At 45.3% G+C, this 17,993-nt stretch overlaps 1 protein-coding gene across 5 annotated transcripts in view; it reads left to right on the forward strand.

The window, feature by feature from the left end:
* The window catches only part of prmt8b (protein arginine methyltransferase 8b), a 200,324-nt gene that overhangs the window by 167,027 nt on the left and 15,304 nt on the right, over positions 1–17,993 (forward strand). For 4 of the 5 annotated variants that reach the window (XM_068050239.1, XM_068050237.1, XM_068050240.1 and 1 more), the window contains 6 exons: positions 2,829–2,984; positions 8,015–8,078; positions 8,473–8,615; positions 9,279–9,366; positions 10,099–10,214; positions 11,777–11,927. In XM_068050239.1, coding sequence (XP_067906340.1) covers positions 2,829–2,984; positions 8,015–8,078; positions 8,473–8,615; positions 9,279–9,366; positions 10,099–10,214; positions 11,777–11,927 — 718 coding nt within the window. Of the gene's footprint in view, positions 1–183; positions 387–2,828; positions 2,985–8,014; positions 8,079–8,472; positions 8,616–9,278; positions 9,367–10,098; positions 10,215–11,776; positions 11,928–17,993 lie in introns of those variants that run through there. The other variant, XM_068050236.1, reaches the window with a different exon arrangement.

The following is a 17,993-nucleotide window of genomic DNA, read 5'->3' on the forward strand; positions in this document are numbered from 1 at the left end:
TCCTTTACAATAGATTCCAGCATTTTCCCAATGACTGATGTAAGGCTAACAGGTCTGTAGTTCCCTGTTTTCTCTCTCCCTCCCTTCTTAAATAGTGGGGTAACATTTGTTACCTTCCAATCTGCAGGAACCGTTCCAGAGCCTATAGAATTTTGGAAGATGATCACCAATGCATCCACTATCTCCAAAGCTACCTCTTTCAAAAAAATAATCATTTAGCATGAATCAGTGTTGCTTTTACTGCTGCAGGAAACAGTCATTTGAGCTTAACTTTTCTCCAGCGTCACGCCGGACTGAACAATGATTGGAACTGAGAACATTGGTTCAATCTTCTTTCTTCTCCCCTGCTCAAAGCACTTGAGGCCAATTACTGCTGCCCATCACAGGTAATCATTGAATCTGACTCCTTTGTGTCCTGTATGGGTTTAACACACGTTTATCCACAGCTATTTCTCACATAGCTCACTTTAAATCCCACTGTTGCTGTAAGCTCTGTTTCTCTGTAGATCTGCAACTGTTTACTCCCAGTGACCTGCGTGAATAGATAGCACTGGAACAATAAGGTAATGCTCTGTGGGAAGGAGTGGTGATTCAATGACATATACCTGGCTAACTTTGCTATTTCATTTCAAGGTGAACTACAAAAAGCCAAAAGAAATCATTCCTCAAGGTGACTATAGAATCAGACCACCTGCAGATGTTCTGGTTACACTGTATCTGTGCAGATGTTCATGTTACACTGTATCTGTGCAGATGTTCAGGTTACGATGTATCTATGCAGATGTTCAGGTTATACTATTTCTTGTTCACATGTTCGAAGTACACCGTATCTATGCAGATGTTTGGGTTACACTGTATCTGTACAGATGTCCAAATTACAATGTATCTATACAGATGTTTGGGTTACACTGTATCTCTGCAGATGTTTGCGTTACACTGTATCTCTGCAGATGTTCGGGTTATGTTGCAGAGCTGAACAAAGTGCTGCATGAACTGTTCTGGAAGCTATTAGCTGTTAATGGTACTGCAGTGCAGTTAATCTTATTTTTTGCATTTGTATGTAATAATGGAAGGGAACGGCATTGGGCTGATGGTGGTGGTGAAGAAGCCATGAGTGCTCATCAAATTGCTACAACTTTATTGGAGATTAAGACCTTGCTTTTAACTCTTTCATCCCCTGGCAGACATCAGGCATGGGAGGGCAGTTGAAATGTAGATGGAGGCTTACCCACACTGGTCCCACTGTGACCTTCCTCCGATCCACTCTGACCTCCCTGTGACCCACTCTGACTGCACTTTGACCTCCCTCTGACCCCACTGTGACCTCACACCAACCCCACTTTGATCTCAATCCAATCCCACACCATCCTTACTCTGACCCCATAATGACCCACTCCACCCACTCTGACCCCACTCTGACCTCATTCCAACCTCCCTCCAACCCCACACCATCCTTACGCTGACCCCACTCTGATCTGGCTGACTGCAATACACACACCATCAGCAGGCGAGGTCTTTGTTCAATTATTCAGGCCACTTCTGGCACTTGTGCTTTATCTCTTGCCCTTTACCCCTTGCCCCTTGCTACTTTCCCATTACCCCTTACTTGTTTGCCTTTTACCTCTTGACCTCTTGGCTATTGCCCCCCTAAATCCTTTTGCATTACCCCCAGTAGCCTGATGCAGACTGAACAGCCAGTAGCTCTTACTAACAATATATAACTACAGGAGGCTATTCAGCCCATCGGACATGTTTTACCATTGAATTATATAATGGCAGATCTGTATCTCAACTCCATTTAATTGTCTGATCAATAATCCTTAAAATCATTGCCTAAAAAAACGGAATCTCAGTTTTGAAATTTTCAGTTGACCCTTGGCCTCGACAGCTATTGCAGGAAAGAGCTCCACCCCTCGCTATCACTCTCCTAATAAAAACCTACCCTTCACTATCACTCCACTATTAGACACCCACCCCTTACTATCACTCCCCTAATAAACATCCATCCTTTGCTGTCAGTCTCCTAATAAATACCCACCCCTCGCTATCACTCCTCTAATAAACACCCACCCGTCGCTATCCCTCTCCTAATAAACACCCACCTTTCGCTATCACTCCATAATAAACACCCACCCCTCGCTATCACTCCCCGAATAAACACCCACCCCTCGCTATCACTCCCCGAATAAACATCCACCCCTCGCTATCACTCCCCGAATAAACATCCACCCCTCGCTATCACTCCCCGAATAAATACCCACCCCTCGCTATCACTCCATAATAAACATCCACCCCTCGCTATCACTCCCCGAATAAACATCCACCCCTCGCTATCACTCCCCGAATAAACACCCACCCCTCGCTATCACTCCCCGAATAAACACCCACCCCTCGCTATCACTCCCCGAATAAATACCCACCTGATTGTTTCCACCTTTCAGTTGATCCCTGCTCCAGTATGAGTTTCATCATTTGAAGCTGACATTATAGATCTTTATGAGTTTCAAGTCATTTCTTTCACTTTGTTAAATGGTCTTGAGATGCAGCCTGTATTTTTCATTAGTTGGAAATGTTCAATGAATGATTAATGTTCACACTTGGACCCTGTAGCAATGGCCAGCTTTCTGTGTGTCTGTGTGAGTTCTCTGCCTGCCAGCTATATCTGCAATAAACCCCAGCTGCTGATCCATACGCTCATCGTTTCACATTGAGAAATACAAATCCAAATTTTGCCACAATCGGTCAAATTCCACGCCCTTGTTCACTGGTTTCATCATAATGTGAGAGTAAAGCAAAAGTAATTGGCTATTAATGTATTTTGACCACAGGAAATGTTAAAAGATGAAATTCGAACATTAACATACAGGAATTCCGTCTATCACAACAAACATGTGTTTAAGGACAAAACTGTGCTGGATGTGGGAAGTGGAACTGGGATTTTAGCAATGTTCGCAGCCAGAGCAGGAGCCAGGAAAGTGTTTGGGGTATGTTTGTCCCATTGCTCAAGCATCTTGCAATTCTCTTTAAAAATGTTTGTTGTTAACTAGGCTTTATAATGCAAAGCTGGTGCAATGTGTAGCTCCCCTGCTCAGTATGGAACAGGATGTCTTGCTTTGTTGCCAGTCTACACTGTTAGCTGATCTCAAACAGGGCAGTGACAAGAGACTCCTGCGGCAAGGATTGTAGAAATCAGGGATGGTTTACACTCCTGATTGCGATCCCAGGATCTCTGCCGCACGTGCCACTATCTGGCGAGGGCTGGATCAGCTTGGGTGTAATTTTTCCTACAGCTGCTGATGCTCACTGTGTTGGATTGCAAATCAACAAAAACAACTTGTATTTATACACACACACACACACACACACACAAACAACAACAACAACAAGAAATGCTGGATTCACTCAGCAGGTCTGGCAGCATCTGTGGAAAGAGAAGCAGAGTTAACGTTTCGGGTCAGTGACCCTTCTTCGGAACTGACAAATATTAGAAAAGTCACAGATTATAAACAAGTGAGGTGGGGGTTGGGCAAGAGATAACAAAGGAGAAGGTGCAGATTGGACCAGGCCACATAGCTGACCAAAAGGTCACGGAGCAAAGGCAAACAATATGTTAATGGTGTGTTGAAAGACAAAGCATTAGTACAGATTAGGTGTGAATATACTGAATATTGAACATCAGCAAGTGCAAACCTGAAGAAAAACAACCTGAAAAAACAGTGGGTAAGCAAACTGAACAAACTAAGATGAAATGAAATAAATGCAAAAAAAGATTGTAAAAAATGTAAAAAGGAATGCAAAAAAAAAAGGAAGAAAAAATAACTAAAAATGACTAAAAATGAAAGTAAAGTGGGGGGCTGTCATGCTCTGAAATTATTGAACTCAATGTTCAGTCCGGCAGGCTGTAGTGTGCCTAATCGGTAGATGAGATGCTGTTCCTCGAGCTTGCGTTGATGTTCACTGGAACACTGCAGCAATCCCAGGACAGAGATGTGAGCATGAGAGCAGGGGGGAGTGTTGAAATGGCAAGCAACCGGAAGCTCAGGGTCCTGCTTGCGGACTGAGCGGAGATGTTCCGCAAAGCGGTCACCCAGTCTGCGCTTGGTCTCCCCAATGTAGAGGAGACCACACTGTGAGCAGCGAATACAGTATACTACATTGAAAGAAGTACAAGTAAATCGCTGCTTCACCTGAAAGGAGTGTTTGGGGCCTGGGATAGTGAGGAGAGAGGAGGTAAATGGGCAGGTATTACACCTCCTGCGATTGCAAGGGAAGGTGCCCTGGGACGGTGACGAGGTGGTGGGGGTAATGGAGGAGTGGACCAGGGTGTCGCGGAGGGAACGATCCCTTCGGAATGCTGACAGGGGAAGGGAGGGGAAGATGCGACTGGTAGTGGCATCACGCTGGAGGTGGCGAAAATGGCGGAGGATGATCCTTTGGATATGGAGGCTGGTGGGATGAAAAGTGAGGACAAGGGGAACCCTGTCACGGTTCTGGGAGGGAGGGGAAGGGGTGAGGGTAGAGGTGCGGGGAATGGGTCGGACACGGTTGAGGGCCCTGTCAACCACAGTGGGGGGAAATCCTCGGTTGAGGAAAAAGGAGGTCATATCAGAAGCACCGTCATGGAAGGTTGTATTTATACACCCTCTTTAACCAAATAAACATCCCAACGCACTTCACAGGAGCATTATAAAGCAAGATTAGACACCGAACCACATAAGGTGATATTCAGATGGCCAAAAGCTTGGTCAAAGAGGCAGGTTTCAAAGAGTGTCTTAAAGGAGGAATGAGAGGTAGAGAGGTTTTAAGGAGGGAATTCCAACCTAGGCAGCTGAAGGCACAGCCACCAATGGTGGTGCGATTAAAATCAGGGATATTCAAGAGGCCAGAGTTAGAGGAGCGCAGAGATCTCGGAAGGTTATAGGGCGGGAGGGAGTTACAGAGATAGGAATTGGTGAGGCCATGGAGGGATTTGAAAACAAGGGTGAGAATTTTAAAATCAAGAATGCTGCTTTTGTGAAGTTGAAATGGTTGTCAAGGCACCAGTGGAATTGTAGCCCAGTATGATAGCTTGGTTTAATAGAGATGATTGCACAATGTTCAGCACCATTCGCGACTCCTCAGATAATGAAGCAGTCCATGTAGAAATGCAGCAGGACCTTGACAATATCCAGGCTTGGGCTGATAAGTGACAAGTAACATTCACGCCACACAAGTGCCAGGCAATGACCATCTCCAACAAGAGAGAATCTAACCATCTCCCCTTCACATTCAATCGCATTACCATCGCTGAATCCCCCACTAGCAACATCCTTGGGACTACCATTGACAAGAAAGTGAACTGGAGTAGCCATATAAATACCGTGGCTACAAGAGCAGGTTAGAGGCTAGGAATCCTGCGGTGAGTAACTCACCTCCTGACTCCCCAAAGCCTATCCACCATCTACAAGGCACAAGTCAGGAGTGTGATGGAATACTCTCCACTTGCCTGGATGGGTGCAGCTCCAACAACACTCAAGAAGCTCGACACCATCCAGGACAAAGCAGCCCGTTTGATTGGCACCCCATCCACCTTAAACATTCACTCCCTCCACCACTGACGCACAGTGGCAGCAGTGTGTACCATCTACAAGATGCACTGCAGCAATGCACCAAGGTTCCTTAGATAGCACCTTTCAAATCCACAACCTCTACCACCTAGTAGGACAAGGGCAGCAAATGCATGAGAACACCACCACCTGCAAGTTCTCCTCCAAGTCACACACCATCCTGACTTGGAACTATTTTGCCATTCCTTCACTGTCGCTGGGTCAAAATCCTGGAACTCCCTTCCTAACAGCACGTGGGTGTACCTACCTCACATGGACTGCAGCGGTTCATGAAGGCAGCTCACCACCACCTTCTCAAGGGCAATTAGAGATGGGCAATAAATGCTGGCCTAGCCAGCGACGCCCACATCCCATGAATGAATTAAAAAAAGGGAGAAAAGGTGAAAAAGTTTCTACTGCATCACACCACTTCTTTTAATCACCCCCATTTCAAACCATTCATGTCCCAGTTTTCCTTTCCTGGATCTGAGGCCTTTCTACTCACGTCTGAGTGAAGATTGGAAATCCTTGGGGCTAATTCTGGCTTTGGGTGATTGTAAAATGGGCACTATTGATGGAAATATTGTAAAGGAGTACAGGGAAAGTCCAAGGGAGAGATGTAAATGGGAAGTTGATCCACTATTGCCCGTCCTACATTATCAGCCATCGTGACAATTGCCCCCAGTTTGTTTAGAATTACATGGGTGGGGGGCAGGGGTTACCCCACTTCCTGCCTCTTTGGCTGTGTGGAGAAGCATCAGATCACACTCTTCATTTACATGTCATTTAAGTTTTTTTTAATACTTTCTTGGGATGTGAGCATCACTGGCAAGGTCAGCATTTGTTGCCCATCCCTAAATGCCCTTGACATATGAGTGGCTTGCTAGGCCATTTCAGAAGGCAGTTAAACATCAACCACATTGCTGTGGATCTGGACTCACATGTAGGCCAGACCAGGTAAGGACGGCAGATTTCCTTCCCTAAAGGATATTAGTGAACCAGGTGGCATTTACAACAATCGATGACAGTTTCATGGCACCATTACTGAGACTAGCTTTCAATTCCAGATTTTTATTAATTCATTGAATTTATTCATTAATTGAATTTAAATTTCACCAGCTGCCGTGGTGGGATTTGAACTTGTGGCCCCAGGGCATTGCCCTGGGCCTCTGGATTACTAGCTTGGTGACATTATCACGACACCACCATCTCCCCCTAATAGGGGACCTGAGCTGGGATTAGACTGTTGTGAGACAGGTTAGTTTTACCTTACTTATGATGTGTTATTGCAATAGTAATCCTGCTCAGTACGAGAGGAACCATTTAAGGTTAAAGGGTAACAGCTTGTCTGCACACTTGGATGGTGTCAGTCCACAGAAATAGTGTGAGGACGAGCTGGACAATCAAGCATCAGTACACAAACAGAGGACAGAATATCAAAGTTACTCTTCCCATTTGTTTACATACACCCTGGATGCAAATATCCACTAAGTTTGATTGCAAGATCACATGAGAACATAAGAAATAGGAGCTGGAGTAGATCATACAGTCCCTCAAGTCTGCTCTGCCATACAACACGATCCTGGCTGATCTTCTACCTCAACTCCACTTTCCTGCCCACTCTCCATATCCCCCGATTCCATAAGAGACCAAAATCTATCTAGCCCAGCCTTGAATATGCTCAATGATGGATCATCCACAACCCTCTGGGGTAGATAATTGCAAAGATTCACAACTCTCTGAGTGAAGAGATTTCTTCTCATCTCAGTCCTCATCACAAATTGCCAAGGTTTACTACACAGCCCCAACCCCGTGCACATTCTGTCGCCTTAATCCCATTCCCTTGGCCTTTCCCAACACCCATTTACATTATTTAAAAGTTGGATTCTGAATTCTGCATCCCTACTGGTTTTGGTCATGCATTTCATGTCCTATCAACCCTCTCTGTAAAAAAACCATCCTCAAACCCCTTCTTCCATCCTTTTGATGATCTTTAAGGTTATTCCCTCCAGTTACTGATCCACTGACCACTAGAAATAGTTTTTTCCCAGTTAGCTTTGTCCAAACCTTTCATAATTGTTAATTCCGCTGTCAGATCTATATTGTTATAACATATGGCTCAGATTTGTCAGTGCTAATTCTGTCCCCTTACCTGTGTTTCTCTTTACTGTTCCTTTTCTACATGCCTACCACATGCAACCTCAGGCAGACTGAATTGCATTGAGGCTACCAATATCACCCTGATTTACTCTCGCTCTCCAATGGCTGAGTGATAATCACAGACTTTAAACAATGCTTTTGTTGCTGTGGGCATAAGTGAGTTATCTTTAAAGGCACAAGGCGAAATTATCCGTGCTAAAATAAGGACAATGTAGAAGGATATTTCAGTGCTCAAAGGCCCTTACTTTGTGTTTTTTTTAACACTTCAGATTGAATGTTCCAGTATCTCTGATTATTCAGAGAAGATCATCAAAGCAAACCACTTGGACAATAGTAAGCAACTCTTAACAAACACAATTGTGAATTTACAAATACTCAACACATTAAAGAGTTATGTCATTGAAATGACTGAAATAATTACATATTTTCTTGCCTTGATCTGAAGAATAATTAGAGATTTTTCCCTTGCTAAATTAAAATATTTTAAATACTTTATTTGATCATCAAATATTTTACCAGGATAAATCATTGCTTTTAATTTTAAAAAGTTGAAAGACAACATTTGGCTCATATAAAGACTAACTGTGTAGTGACAAACTGATTTTTAATTATGATTATGTTCAATAGTAGCCTTTTGCTGTCCATTGCGATCATTGTGTATTATGGCTAAATCAATCTGCTAATGTCTTTTACAACTAGTCAGAGATTTGTATGAACTGTTTTACAGTAATCACAATATTTAAAGGCAAAGTGGAGGAAGTTGAACTGCCTGTGGATAAAGTCGACATCATAATCAGTGAATGGATGGGCTACAGCCTCTTCTATGAATCAATGCTTAATACAGTTATTTTTGCACGGGATAAGTGGCTGGTAAGTGTACTGCATCTTAAGTTTCCCGGAAGAGACTGTTGATTTTTCATGATATTACAGACAGGATTACTGAGTTTCTGCATGAACAATCTTCAATCCTCTTACTATACAAGTTCGAAAACAAAAGCAGGAAGTTTTGGCATATAAAAGTTCAACTGTTGTAAGAAATAAAAGACTTGCATTTATATAGCGCCTTTCATTACCTTGGGACGTCTCAAAGCACTTTACAGCCATGAAGTACTTTTGAAGTGTAGTCCTTTACAATGTAGGAAATGTGGCAGCCAATTTGTGCACAGCAAGCTCCAACAAACAGCTAAGTGATAATGACCAGATCATCTGTTTCTTGTGATGTTGATTGAGAGATAAATACTGGGCAGGACACCAGAGATAACTCCCCTGCTCTTCTTCGAAATAGTGCCATGCGATCTTTTACATCCACCTGCGAGGTCAGCCTGGTGATTCAGACTAGAAGTGTTATCAGATGTCATTCCAAGGGCTGCAGGATCTATCAGGGAGTAAAATCTGATGTGACAGTTGAGCAGACAAGAGTAAAAGTATGCAACAGATGCGGGTTGGATTCTGCTTTGTATGTGCAGTTCAAAATGTGATATCTTTATCAGGTGAATAGATTACGAGACCCATTTCCCCAAAATTCACCAACAGAAACCTGGAGGGCTGATGTTCCCAGATCGAGCCACACTGTACATCATAGCCATTGAAGATCGGCAATACAAGGACTTCAAAATTCACTGTAAGATCATGTCTGAATGTTGTGCATTCACATCTTCCTGTGTTTCATTATCTCATTTGAGGGCATGAATCTGGGCTTCCTTTAGTCTCCATGGTTTCACCACTGCCTAAGTTTACACATTGCTAATGTTCAGAACTGTTCTGAGGAACACATTCGGTCCCACCCGTGTGGTGATACCTGGTTCTGGCAGGTGTGTAACAGTGACCAGACGAACACTGTCCATTCCAACTGCTCTCTGCTTGGCAACTTTCCCAGGAGCACAGCTGACACTGGGAACTCTAGAGTGAGGGAGGTTTGAACCTGAAGGAAGAAAGTGAGAACTTACATTTATAATCGCAACTTTCACCCGCTCAGGACATCCCAAACGATTAACAGCCAATGAAGTACTTTAGAAGTTTAGTCGTGGTTGTAATGTAGGGTAATTTCAGCAGCCAGTGTGTGCACAGCAAGATCCCAAAAAGAACAGTGAAAACCAAACCCCGCAATCACCCTCTCTGTGTGCCACTCACCCCCTCCATGTGCCATTCACCCTCTCCGTGTGCCACTCACCCCCTCCATGTGCCACTAACACCCACCCGCTGCACCAACCCCCTCTATGTGCCACTAACACTACCCCCACCACCATTTCCCCCCCCACCCCCATCATATTACACTAACCCTGTATATTCTAACCCTTTACTCTCTAATCATGTCTACAATTTGAGTTGATTTTCTGTGTCTCCTTTTCTTTAGGGTGGGAAAATGTTTATGGTTTTGACATGACATGTATCAGGAATGTTGCCATAAAGGAACCTCTAGTAGACATTGTGGATCCCAAACAAGTTGTGACCAATGCTTGTCTCATCAAGGTGCGGTGAGCTCTTTTGTAATAATCAGTTTGGTTATGGCAACAAAGGATATGAATGCAATCTATTTGATTTGGAACCTATACTACCCAACAGTTGCTGGTTTACATACGAACATACGAATTATGAGCAGAAGTAGGCCATTCGGCCCCTCGAGCTGCACCATTATTCAATAAGATCATGGCTGATCTGTTTGTGTCTCGAATTCCACACTCCCATCTACCCCTGATATCTCTTGCCTAATAAGAATAGATCTACCTCCTTAAAAATATTCAATGGCCCCGCCTCCACCACCTTCTGTGGCAGAGAGTTCCAAAGTTGCACAATCCTCTGAGAGAAAAAAATTTCTCCTCATCTGTGTCCTAAAAGGGTGACCCTAATTTTAAAACAGTGACCCCTAGTTCTGGACTCACCCACAAGAGGAAACATCCTCTCCACATCCACCCTGTCAAAACCTGGTTCATTCGCCTCGGTATTTAGGTACAAACCAGAGAAACAAACTTGGTCTAAGATTTCCTTCTCAGTCTCAGCTGTAAAAAAAACCACAAGAGCCCAGAAATCCAGCCACACCCTGCCAGTTTTTCAGGCGCTAGATGGTGCACTAAACTCCAATATGGTGGCAGGAAGCATGCCCTGCAAGTGTGCCATCAGCCATATTAGATCAAGTAAATGAGCTGTTGGCAGAAGCACGTGTGGGAACATTTAAATACCAGCTTATTTGGTTAATTTAGGGTCCTGTGTGTCTTTTAACTGCTTTCAGTAAGAAATGCATGGCCTGTCCCTTCCTCAGTCCCATCTCAGATGAGGATTCTCGCTCAGCAGGAGGGCTTTACATGAGGCCCAAGATTGCTCCCTTCCTGCCAGTGCCATTTCACCTTCGATGGGACACCTGCTAAAGGCTGAGGAGAGAGGAACCAAGTGGCTAGGAGAGGCTACAGTAGGTTTTGTAAAATGACTTTCGTCTGAACGCCGTGTGAAGCAGGAGAACTGCCACCCACGCACCCCCCCCCCCAACTCCTCACCAATCCCTTGTCCTAGCCTCCCCCACAATGGGCCTCCCCAGTCCCAGCCTTGCTTCTTCCCCAGTGCTGGCAGCAGCTGCCGAACACTTTGCCGAGCCCTAACCGAGGACTGTTCACCTGGGTCCCCAGTGTCTGAAGGTTCCCAACTGGATTCCTGACCGAATTCCTGACCTGATTCCCATTCCTGCCTGCCGGCCCTGACGTCAGTCCTGCTGGTTTCTTGAGGGAGATAACCTGGAGTGTTTAAATAAGGCCTGGGAGTTATGCTGAGCTCCCAATGGGGGCTCCCTCTTCTGATTAACCCCCTCCACTGTCTCCCAGACCCCGGCCCTTGTCTGCCCCATCATGCATGCCCCATTTCCCCATTCCTGTCCCCTCTGTCTGTCATCCCCCGCTCTCCCCATCCATTCCCAATTGTCCTCCTGAAAATGGCCTCCAGTAATTTGGGGCCAAAATGACAATAAAGTACTTGGTTTAATTTAAGGGAGGCGAGTGATGTTGTTGAATTCCATTGAGAAATAATTGAAAGGTTTCTCCATCCAGGAGGTGGATATCTACAATGTGAAGACTGAAGACCTGTCCTTTACGTCTACATTCTGTCTTCAAGTTCAGCGGAATGAATACATTCATGCTCTGGTCACATATTTTAACATTGAATTTACAAAATGTCACAAGAAAACTGGATTTTCTACAGGTAATAGTCATCAACAGTTACATTTTACTTGAATCAAACAACTTTGGAATCTAGAATACGCACATAATCCAGGTGAACTGCAGCATATACAATCATAGAATTCCACAGCACAGAAGGAGGCCATTCAGCCCAGCATGTCTGTACTGGCTCTTTGAAAGAGCTGTCCAATTTAGTCCCATATCCTAGCTTTCCCCCATAATCCTGTAAATGAGTCCCCTCCAAGTACATGACCAATTTCCTTTTGAAAGTTCCTCTGGAATCTATTTCTACAAGCCTTTCAGGCAGTGTGTTTCAGATTTTAACAACCCTCTTTTTGAAGAAATTTCTCCTCATTTCCCCTCGAGTTCTTTTACCAATTATTTTAAATCTTTGACCTTTAGTAATTGTCTCACTTCCCAGATGAAACAGTTCTTCTCTACTTGCTCTGTCAAATCCCCTCATCATTTTGAACATCTCTATTGAGCTTAAGAAATAGGAGCAGGAGTAGGCTATTTGACCCTTTGAGCATGTTCCATCATTGAATAAGATTATGATAGATCTTCTACGTCAACTCCACCTTCCCGCATTATCCCCATATCCCTTAATCCACCTTAGTACCCAAAAAATCTATCGACCTCAGTCTTGAATATATTCAACGACTGAGAATACACAGCTTTCTGGAGTAGAGAATTCCAAAGATTCCCAACCCTCGAAGTGAAGATATTTCTCCTCATCTCAGTCCTAATGGCCGATCCATTTTTCTGAGACTATGACTCCTGGTTCGAGACTCTCCAGCCGGGGAAATAGCTTCTCAGCATCTACTCTGTCAAGCCCTTAAGAATTTTATATGTTTCAATTAGATAACATTTCATTCTTCTAAACACTCTGTCACTGGGGGCGGAGTTTGGACCAGTGCAGGATCACGGGGGTAGAGTTTGGGCAAGTGCAGGTCACTGGGGTGGGGTTTGGACCAGTGCAGGGTCACTGGGCGTGGAGTTTAGACAGTGCAGTGTCACTGGGGGTGAAATTTGTACCAGTGCAGTGTCACTGGGGGTGGAGTTTGGACCAGTGCAATGTCACTGGGGTTGGAGTTTGGACCAGTGCAGTGTCACGGGGGGTGGAGTTTGAACCAGTGCAGGGTCACAGGGGCAGGGTTTGGACCAGTGCAGTGTCACTGGGGTAGAGTTTGGACCAGTGCAGTGTCACTGGGGGTGGAGTTTGGACCAGTGCGGTGTCACTGGGGGTGGAGTTTGGACCAGTGCAGTGTCACTGAGGGTGGAGTTTGGACCAGTGCAGTGTCACGGGGGCAGAGTTTGGACAAGTGCAGTGTCACGGGGGCAGAGTTTGGACGTGCAGTGTCATAAGGGGTGGAGTTTGGACAAGTGCAGTGTCACAAGGGGTGGAGTTTGGGCCAGTGCAGGGTCACTGAGGGTGGAGTTTGGGCCAGTGTAGTGTCACGGGGGCAGAGTTTGGACAAGTGCAGTGTCATAAGGGGTGGAGTTTGGACAAGTGCAGGGTCACAAGGAGTGGAGTTTGGGCCAGTGCAGGGTCACTGGGGGTGGAGTTTGGGCCAGTGTAGTGTCACAAGGGGTGGAGTTTGGATTCACTTGCCAGGAACCTCATTGTGTGTGTTGTCTTCCTGCAGCTCTGGTCTAATAGCATTGCCAGTGTCTACACCGATTCCATTTAGCCTGATGAGATTCTTGACTGCAACTTCACTTAAAGTTCATTGTTTTTTTCAGAAACTATCATCTAATTCTCCTGACACACAGGTGCTCAAAACATTTATCGTCCTTGTGCAGCGCTGTTTCACAACAGAGTAGAGATGGAGCTAGACTGATCTCGAGCTAAGATCCTCAATAGCAGACCCCAGGGTCCTGCGCTGTGCTCCACTCGTCTCTTTGCTGATAAATGGCATAAAGTCTGGCATTCAAAATCAAAAGAATAAAATCACCCATTGTCCCTTTTTCAGGAGACCAGGTGATCACATTCCCAATCGGCTTTTCCCTCTGAACCTTTATAAGTACACACTGGTTCGGCCTCAACTGGAGTATTGTGTTCAATTTTATGCTTAAAGGATGTGAAGGCTTTAAAGAGGGTGTAGATAAGATTTATGAGAATGGTTCCAGGGATGAGAGACTTCAATTACATGGATAGATTGGAGAAGCAGAGGCTGTTCTCCTTAGAAAAGAGAAGGTTGAGAGGAGATTTGTTCGAGGTGTTCAAAATCATGAGGGGTCTGGACAGAATAGATAGAGAGAAACTGTTCCCATTGGTGGATGAACTAGAGGACACCAATTTAAAGTGATTGGCAAAAGACCCAAAAGCAACATGAGGAAAACCTTTTGATGGAGCGAGTGGTTGGGATCTGGAATGCACTGCCTGAGAGTGTGGTGGAGGCAGATTCAATCGAGGGAATATCTTCTAGATAGAGTAGACAGGAAGGACCTGTTTCCCCTAGCAGAGAGGTCAATTACCAGGGGGCACAGATTTAAGGTGATTGGTAGAAGGATTAGAGGGGACATGAGCAAAAACTTTTTTACCCACAGGATGGTGGGTGTCTGGAATTCACTACCAGGAATGGTGGTGGAGGCAGAAACCCTCAATTCTTTTAAAAGGTACCTGGACATGCACCTGAATTGCTGTAACCTGCAAGACTACGGACGACCAGGTGCTAGAAGGTGGGATTAGATTGGGTGGCTAGTTTTTTCACCTACACAGACACGATGGGCTGTAATTCTTCTGTGCCATAATTTTTCTATGGTTCTATGGAATTGGATAAGCACCTGAAGAGAGAAAATTTGCAGGGCTATGGGAAAGGGCTGGGAGTGAGGCTCGCTAAATTGCTCTAATAGAGAGCCAGCATGGATTCAATGGGCTTAATGGCCTCCTTCTGTGCTGTAACCCTCCTATGATAACAAAACTCCAAATGGGGTTCGGAGTCTGAGATTGTCAGCAATGCCACAATGCAGCTGCAAGGATCACATGTCCCTCATAAGAAAAAACACCTCAACCCCTTGATCCTTGCAAACTGCCATTCAATCAACTCCTGCTTTTCCTGCCCAAGTCCTTGAACATTTTGCTTCCATGTTTGAATCCCTCCAGTCAGGTTTCCACCCCTGGCACAATACTGAAACAGCAAACTGAAACAAAAATAACATCCTTTGTGACTTTGGCAATGGTAGGCTATTTCTCCTCATCCTTCTCGACCTGTCTGCAGCCTTTGACAGGGTTGACCACACCATCCATTTCCAACACCTCTCCACTGTTGTCCAGTTGGGTGGGGCTGTACTCACCTGGACTCTTTCTTACTTATTCAATCTTAGTCAGAGAATCTGCAGCAATGGGTTCTCTTGTTTCCCCCTCCGGAATCCTACAACGACTCATCCTTGGCCCCCTCCTCTTCCTCATCGACATGCAACCCCTTGACAACATCACCTGCGGACATGCGTTCAGCTTCCACATGTAGTCTGATGACGCCCAGTTTGACCTCTGCACTGTCTCTGCATTGTCAGACTGCTTGTCCAACATCTTGAATGTACCACAATTTCCTCCAGCTAAGTATCATTAAGAACCTTCATCACTGAACTTTCCTGAACCAGTGCAACCGGCAGTATCTTGCTGTGTTGACCTGGGGGTGGGGCCAGCTTTGTGGGTGGGGCCTGATCCAGCAAGTTGAATCTCAAACTGGGGAAACGATTGGGTGAAACACAAATGTAAGTGGTTTTGGGTGTAACTCAATTAAAAATACCCCGATTTTTTTCTGTTGATTGGGCTGATTTTGCCCAAATTGTGCTAATGTCGGGGTGGAAAAATTACCCCTGTACTTTTAAATTGGATCCATTGGGCGGAAGGAAGTCAAAGTGGGTTCATAAGGACTGGAGTAAGCAGGGTATAGTGGGACACAAGCTACTGACAATATTTGGACAAGTTAGATTCATGGAGCATGGATGAGGAAAGAAAGGATTGGAGTGATTGATATTGGAGGTAACAGAAACACCAGTCAGGGTTTGAGTGGCAGAGAGGCTGAGGGTTGGAGACCGGTAATGATGCATTGATAATGATTTGAAGTTCAGCTCGTGGCCATGCAGTCAGGCTGGTGTAAGGAAGGGAATGGAATCAGTGACAAAGGAACAGAGTGGGCTGCATTTTCCTCCAAAGTGGCGGTCCGCCTGTGTGGACCGCCTGTCCCAGAGCCACCATGATATTTAGTGCAGTGGCTCAGTTACATGGCCAGGGTGGTTGACCCGCCCCTGATGATTTGGAGGGGTCGAGTACTCCATCTCCATCTCCAGCAACGGGGTCCGACAACACTGCGCAGGCACAGCGACATTTTTAAAGGGTTTCAAGCCCTTACATTTAATTTACATTTTTAAGGGAACACTCATGAAAAATTTCATGCAAAAAATTTAATAGATGATTCCAGCCCCTCTCCCACTCCCACAATGGCTAAACACTTTATTGATTGCCCTCTCCCCACCCCCCACCCCCAAAAAACTTACCTTCCAATCCAGAACTTTCCCTCTAAACTTTTACTTTAACCCTCAACCCCTTCCCACTATACCTTCCACCAATCGCAATTGTTTTCCCTGCTCCCCACTGCCCTGAAAACTTACCTGCTCCCCCCCCCCCACCCCACCCCCCTTCCCAGTGTTCCACCTCGGATCTCCAAATGGAGATCCGAAGGTGCAGGAGTTCCGGCAACCGGCCGGAATATCGCAGCAGGATGGCCATGGCGATGAGGTGAGTATTAATTCATTAATTTAAATAGATTTAAATATTTTAATGATGTTCCCATTACTGAGCAGTGGTTGGGGGGAGGGGCCACCACGAAGCCTCATCGCCGGCGGTAAAATGGGGCGGGGCCTTCCCGGCGTCGAGGCCCGTGGTGGGCCTCTCCTGGAGGTATTTTCTGGGCCCCCGCCACGACCTCTAACGTCAGGGGCTGGTAAATCCCAGCCCAGTTTGCAGCTCATCCGTGACTCGATGGGTGACACCACGGAGGTAATTGTGGGGCAGGATCAGTGCTGCAGAGCTAACACTGGGTGTCATCCGTGTATACATGGAAGTTGAGCATGTGCCTGTGTATGGAAACACACTGATACAGAAATGGAGAGCTCTGGAGATGACAGGGAAGGGAAGAATTGTCATTGCTCCATTGGGATAGGTAGGAGGGGAACCATGCAAGGGCAGTCCCGTGGAGCTGGATTCCAGGAGGGATGTTAAGGAGGACAGAATGATTGACTGTGTCAAAGGGTGTAGAACGATTGAGGAGGAAATGGAGAGATAATGCATCACCATTGTAGGGGATAGCATTCATGACGTTGGGCCAAGGACTGTTATACGTCAGAAATCGGACTGGAGGAGTGAGCACATGTTCGAGTGCCTTCAGGACAATTAATAATTAACAATAATTAGAGAGGACCAACAGTTTGTCTATGCTTTATTTTTACGTGATACTTTGAGGGGAAAGGGTAGTACCAGTGGAAAAGAAACCTTAAGCAATGTTCATAGTAACATTTGAGTGATCAAGATATGGCTGTCAGAGGAGCTGCGGAAGGGTCTCATGGACAAGGTGAGTTTAGAGAAGGGACGGGAGAGATGGGGAAACACTATGAAGTGATTAGAGGTTGGAGAGTCTGGGACAGTGGTGGGGGGGGGGAGGGGGGGTGGTGGTGGAGGAAGCAGCAGAGGTAGCCCAGTCTTAGAAACAACAAAATCCATAAGCTCCTTGCATATGGAGGGCAGCATGTGAGCACATGGTTAATTATAGTGTTACAGCCAGATTTTTTTTTGGGGGGGGGGTGTCTCAGGCTCCCCTTTCATCCCTTCTCTGGTTTGACTGCAACAGGGTTTATCCATTTTTAACACAGTGATTGAACATACCACCTCCTGTTCCTCTAATGTGATTGCAAAAGAACCAATCAGACAGGTTTTCTTGAGTTTAAACAAGAAAGAGGTAAGTTTAGTACAATTAACACTCTAACATGGTTTAAAATATTAAAAATATGCTACACATTCACACGAGAGTCACACATACACAAACAGATCACAGAAAGAAACAGATTTGGTGGTTGGATTAAAGTC

Source organism: Heterodontus francisci, chromosome 18, assembly GCF_036365525.1.
Source record: "Heterodontus francisci isolate sHetFra1 chromosome 18, sHetFra1.hap1, whole genome shotgun sequence".
In the NCBI taxonomy this organism is placed as follows: domain Eukaryota; kingdom Metazoa; phylum Chordata; class Chondrichthyes; order Heterodontiformes; family Heterodontidae; genus Heterodontus; species Heterodontus francisci.